This window comes from Eurypyga helias, unplaced genomic scaffold (genome assembly GCF_000690775.1).
Source record: "Eurypyga helias isolate BGI_N326 unplaced genomic scaffold, ASM69077v1 scaffold46997, whole genome shotgun sequence".
NCBI lineage: Eukaryota > Metazoa > Chordata > Aves > Eurypygiformes > Eurypygidae > Eurypyga > Eurypyga helias.
Window position 1 is genome coordinate 1 of NW_010264627.1, and position 5,160 is coordinate 5,160.

At 42.0% G+C, this 5,160-nt stretch overlaps 1 protein-coding gene across 1 annotated transcript; it reads right to left on the reverse strand.

Moving 5' to 3' along the window:
- Positions 1-509: 509 nt before the first annotated feature.
- Positions 510-5,019, reverse strand: LOC104513171 (zinc transporter 5-like; the record flags this gene model as incomplete). The annotated part of the gene is made up of 4 exons (XM_010156430.1): positions 4,795-5,019; positions 3,006-3,163; positions 2,257-2,386; positions 510-729 (listed from the first exon to the last, which is right to left on the reverse strand). Coding segments are annotated over exons 1-4 (733 nt in total), but the record flags the coding sequence as incomplete, so codon positions are not given.
- Positions 5,020-5,160: the final 141 nt, after the last annotated feature.

The window sequence follows — 5,160 nt, forward strand, 5'->3', positions numbered from 1 at the left end:
TACTTGTGCTTGGGATTGCACAAACAGAATGACAAACAGAAGTGTATTCTATATTGCTGGTTCTTCCGCTTCTTACCCCCTCCCCCAGTGTCTTTACAACATCTGTCACATCACATCTACAAGCATAGTGGTATGTCTGTAGCTAGCAACCTTGTACTTTCATTTCCAGATGGAACTCAGAACCACAGACATGAGCGATCTTTCAGTAAGGCTTACAATGACAGTTTATTAGTATTAATGAATACTGTAGATTACTTCTTTCTATTGGTCCCTAGGTATTGTCCACATCTAAGAAATCCATGTAAAGAAACATTTCAAGTTATGTTTCTTCAAGTTAAAGTCACTAATAAACAAACAGTCTGAGAAATTCATGTATCCTACACTAAATGGCTGTCAGATGATTTCTGGAGATTTTAAGAGCGACACCTAGTACAGGGTCTGATTCTGAAAACCTTCGATGTCTGCTGGAAATCCCATACATCAGTTAGGATTCAACAACCTGTACTTGCCTCTCATGTTGGTATTCATGCCTCCTCCAGAAGACCCGTGGGAATGCCCATGGCTGTGCCCATGGTCACTGTGGGAATGGCCGTGTCCGTGGCTGTGCCCGTGGTGAGAATGGCTGTGATCGTGCGAGTGACAGCCTCCCCGCGAAGCCCCGTGGGAGTGCGCGTGGCTGAAGGCGCAGATACCGACGAGGTTTACAATCAGTCCTCCAACAGAGACTGGCTGTGAGAGGGAGAAATGTCTTTAGCATGACTACATCTTCCTAGAACAGGGTAATTGGAAACACCTGGGGTCACACACTCATCTAAAACTGAAGACAGCAACTACTGCTTTACTGGTTGAGTTGTGCCGTTTATCCGTCTGCCCATTTTTCTACTCTTCTTTCGAAAACTAGCATAAGAGTAATTCCAGCTAATAAAGAAGATAAGCAAGGCCTACTCAGGGTTTATTGGACCTCTCCTTGGCTATGCAGACTGTGTTCATGCAGAGGGGGTAATGCCTCCCACCCCCAAGAAACAAAATCAGTAGTCAAAATGGAGCAAATATTGAAGATTAAAAGGAAAAGAAAACGAGGCCTCAGTTCCAGCAATGCACATTCCTAATTGTGCCTACATTAAAATATTTGTTACTGAAGAGAGCAGGAGAGCACCAATGTGTGTGTGAGTGTGGGAGAGAAAACAAATGAAGGGACTTCAGCATATCAGAGGGCTGGAGCACCTCTGCTATGGGGACAGGCTGAGAGAGTTGGGCTTGTTCAGCCTGGAGAAGAGAAGGCTCCAGGGAGACCTTATTGCAGCCTTCCAGTACCTGAAGGGGCCTACAAGGAAGCTGGGAGGGGACTTTTTACAAGGGCCTGTAGTGACAGGACAAGGGGGAATGGGTTTAAATTGAAAGTGAGGAGATTCAGGTTAGATATCAGGAAGAAATTCTTCCCTGAGAGCGTGGTGAGGCACTGGAACAGGTTTCCCAGAGAAGCTGTGGATGCCCCATCCCTGGAAGTGTTCAAGGCCAGGCTGGACGAGGTTTTGAGCAACCTGGTCTAGTGGAAGGTGTCCGTGCCCATGGCAGGGGGGCTGGAACTAGATGACCATCAAGGTCCCTTCCAACCAGTCTGTGATTCTATGAAGCTGGAAATGTGATAAATGAAGGCTTGGATTTGCAGGTTTCTATAATTATTAAAAAAAGAAGTTTGTAGAAAATTAACTACTGCATTTGAGAGAAAGGGATGGAAGCTTGAAAATTTAAGTGGGGAACCCCTGAAGAGGCTGCGGAGAGACACAGGTCTAGTTAAGATCAGCTACGCACAGCTTCGTGATTGTTTACACCACAGTAACACACTCAGCGTGTTACAAACTGGCTGATTTTTGAGGTGTCAGAGAGAATAATACAAAATCTTTTCTATAAGAACTGAAATTGGTATACATAACAGCAGAACCAAATTTACTCCTGGACAGATTATTTCCTTAGTACCTTTCATTATAGAAAGACCAACGTCTATGAAGATTAGAGCTGTAACATGCTAGAAAAAAAAATCAATTTAACTATTAAATTATATTCACCCCTATATATTTTAATATTTTAAAACTAGATGTAGATTGGATTTTAAAATCAGAATATGTTAACAAGTCAAGACACAGATTAGGTCTCTTGAGTATGCAACTTCAGTCTCCTTAATTTTTATTTATTTTTTTTAAACTAAGACAAACCATTAACTGGCAAGCAACATTCAAGCAGAATGATGAAACTTACAGTTAGCATATTTGTGTCTATGTCTGGAGGATCCACCAGTCTGGCCACCGATTCCATGAAGACAAAGAAAGCAATTACCATCAGAAAGAGGCCATTAATAAATCCAGAGAGAATTTCCACACGTCCGTACCTGAAAGCAAACATACGTACTTTTGCGAGTGGAGCACATGTACTCTGAACTACTTTCGAAGTTATAATACATTTAACACATCATTAAGGTCACTTTGATTTTTTTCCTCAATGCCACAAAATCATGCCTTGGTTTCTGGGTGATTTCTGACCAAGAGGCAGCTAGTTGGCAACTGTCAAACCACCGATAGTATAAATCTACAATAATGTATTTTATTTAAATATACTGCACATTCAAGGCTTCAAACTGCTAAACTGCTATGCCATTTAACCATACAAATTCTGATTATGTCAGGATAACTGAAATACTCCTATGAACGCTGACTTTCAGTATATATTTTTGTTTGATTTACGTACATTGGGCGAGGCAATTTCTACATAATATTCACAGTGATAAAGTTTTATTTGTAGACATAAATGAAAATTACATTTCAGACACTTTTTTTGCTGGGTAAGAGTGGAACAGCATGAACACAAATGGAACAGAAAAGACACATAGCAAAAAACTCACAGAGGCATGTACCACTGAAACATCCTGACATATCTTTAGAGCAGGGGATTTTGAAAATGAGTAAGTAGAATAAATTTCAGATAGCCCTTAAGTAACCTAATATACATACCCATAGGAAAATATTCGAGTTGCTTTCCATCTTGTCATCAGAGCTGCAAAAAGCCCCATCACCAATGCAGAACAATCAAAAAGCATGTGAAATCCATCAGAAATAAGACCAAGGCTATTGGTCCACACTCCATAAAAAAGCTCCACAAAAGTGAAAGCCTAAAATGAAAGAGAGTTTGCATTTTCCTCAAATATTAACTTGTAATTTAATGTCTCCGTAGCCAGCAGGAAACTTTTTTTACAGGACACTTGATAATTTTCAAAGGTGTTGTTCAGAGTATTTCTAGACCAGTTTCCCTCTCCTCTAACAAAACAAAGAAGTGACAGTTTCCAAGTCTATGAAGAGACATTTTTGAACCTACTCTCCCAAAATCCGTAGACCTAAGAAAACAACCCTCTACATTCGTGTATTTCTCTTTCAGAATTTTAAACAAATGTTGTGCAGACAGAATTTTAAGCATTTTGTCATTAAACAGTGTAACCACTCTGACCTGATCTACTGTTAGTGTAAAAGCAATGCTGTCTGTCTATACATCGGTTCTGGAACATTTTTCTGCACCAATTAGCTGACTCTTCAAATCCTGTGAATCAGTTTTGAGAAAGGTAAACAAGGACAGAGATTTCACGCATACATTTTGCCCGCACAATTTACTATTATTAATTGGTTTGCCTATAAACTTTTTTTCCCATCTTTCATATTCCATAATGGAATTCCTTAAAGTTAACACAGATACTTCCAAGTCTGTCTCCCCATTTTCTTGGATAATTGCCAAAGAATGAAAAGAGGTCTTTGCAAATGAGGTTCTGTCAATCTTACTGTATGATCTTTTCCTATCCCATAAGGAGAAGCTAGAAGTAAAACTAGTCTACTCCAAAATGACGCTACTCAATCCCACACTTCACTATTTTTTGTTCCCATCCTTGAAGACCTTATTAGTTTCACCTTATCAGCTGCTAACTTTGACACACCTCAATCTTAAACTCAACACCCCGCAAGTACTACTTACTGGTGTAATGGTTACACATAGAACCAGTGCCACTTACTGTAAGATTAGCCTAAGAATATTTTAACATTTCATCTAATGAAACGACTTTATGAAGGGTCACCTTAAAAACAATGATCATGGGAACCTTTTAAAGAATAACTCTTCTTACTGTACATGGAGGCATCCCATGGGCTAAGGGTCTGGAAGTGAGGGAGTGCAAGAGAGCTGGGTAATATTCAAACACCACTTCCTCCAAGATCAACTTTAATGCATCCCTATGAGTTGGAAATCAGGCAAAGGAGACAGGAAACCTGCATGGATGAGCAGGGAGCTTCTGGAAAAAAGGTAAATGGAAGAAGGAAGTTTACAGAACTGGCCACTTGGGAGGAATACAGGAATGTTGTCAGAATATGTAGGAATGCAACGAGGAAGGCTAAGGCCCACTTGGAATTAAACCTGTCCTGTAAGAGATTGCAAGGACAGTAAGAAGGGCTTCCTCAAGTCCCTCAGTAGCAATAGGAAGACTAGGGAAAATGTAGGCCTGCTGCTGAATGAGGAGGGTGCCCTGGTGACGGAGCATGCAGAGAGGGCGCAGTTGCTGAATGCCGTCTTTGATTCAGACCTTACTGCTCAGGCCCTCAGGAACCCCAGACCCTGGAGGTAAGAGAGAGCATGGAGAAAGTAAAACCCTCCCTCGGTCAAGGAAGATCGGATTAGAGATCATCTAGGCAAACTTTACACCCACAGGTCCATGGGCCCTGATGGGATGCACCCAGGAGTGCTGCGGGAGCTGGCAGATGTTACTGTGACACCACTCTCCACCATCTCTGAAAGGTCATGGAGAACAGGAGAGGTGTCTGAGGACTGGGGGAGAGCTCGTGTCACACCAGTCTCCAAAAAGGAGAAGACCTGGGATACTACAGGCCAGTCAGCCTCACCTTCGCCCCTGGAAACACTGCGGAAAAGCTCATCCTGGATGTCATCTCTAAGCACGTGAAGGGAGAGAAGGTTATCGGGAGTGGTCAACATGGATTCACCAAGGGGAGATCATGCTTGACCAATCTGACAGCTTTCTATGATGGCATGGCTCGCTGGGTGGACGAGGGCAGAGCAGTGGATGTTGTCTACTCCCACTTCAGCCAGGCTTCGGACACTGTCTCCCATAACATC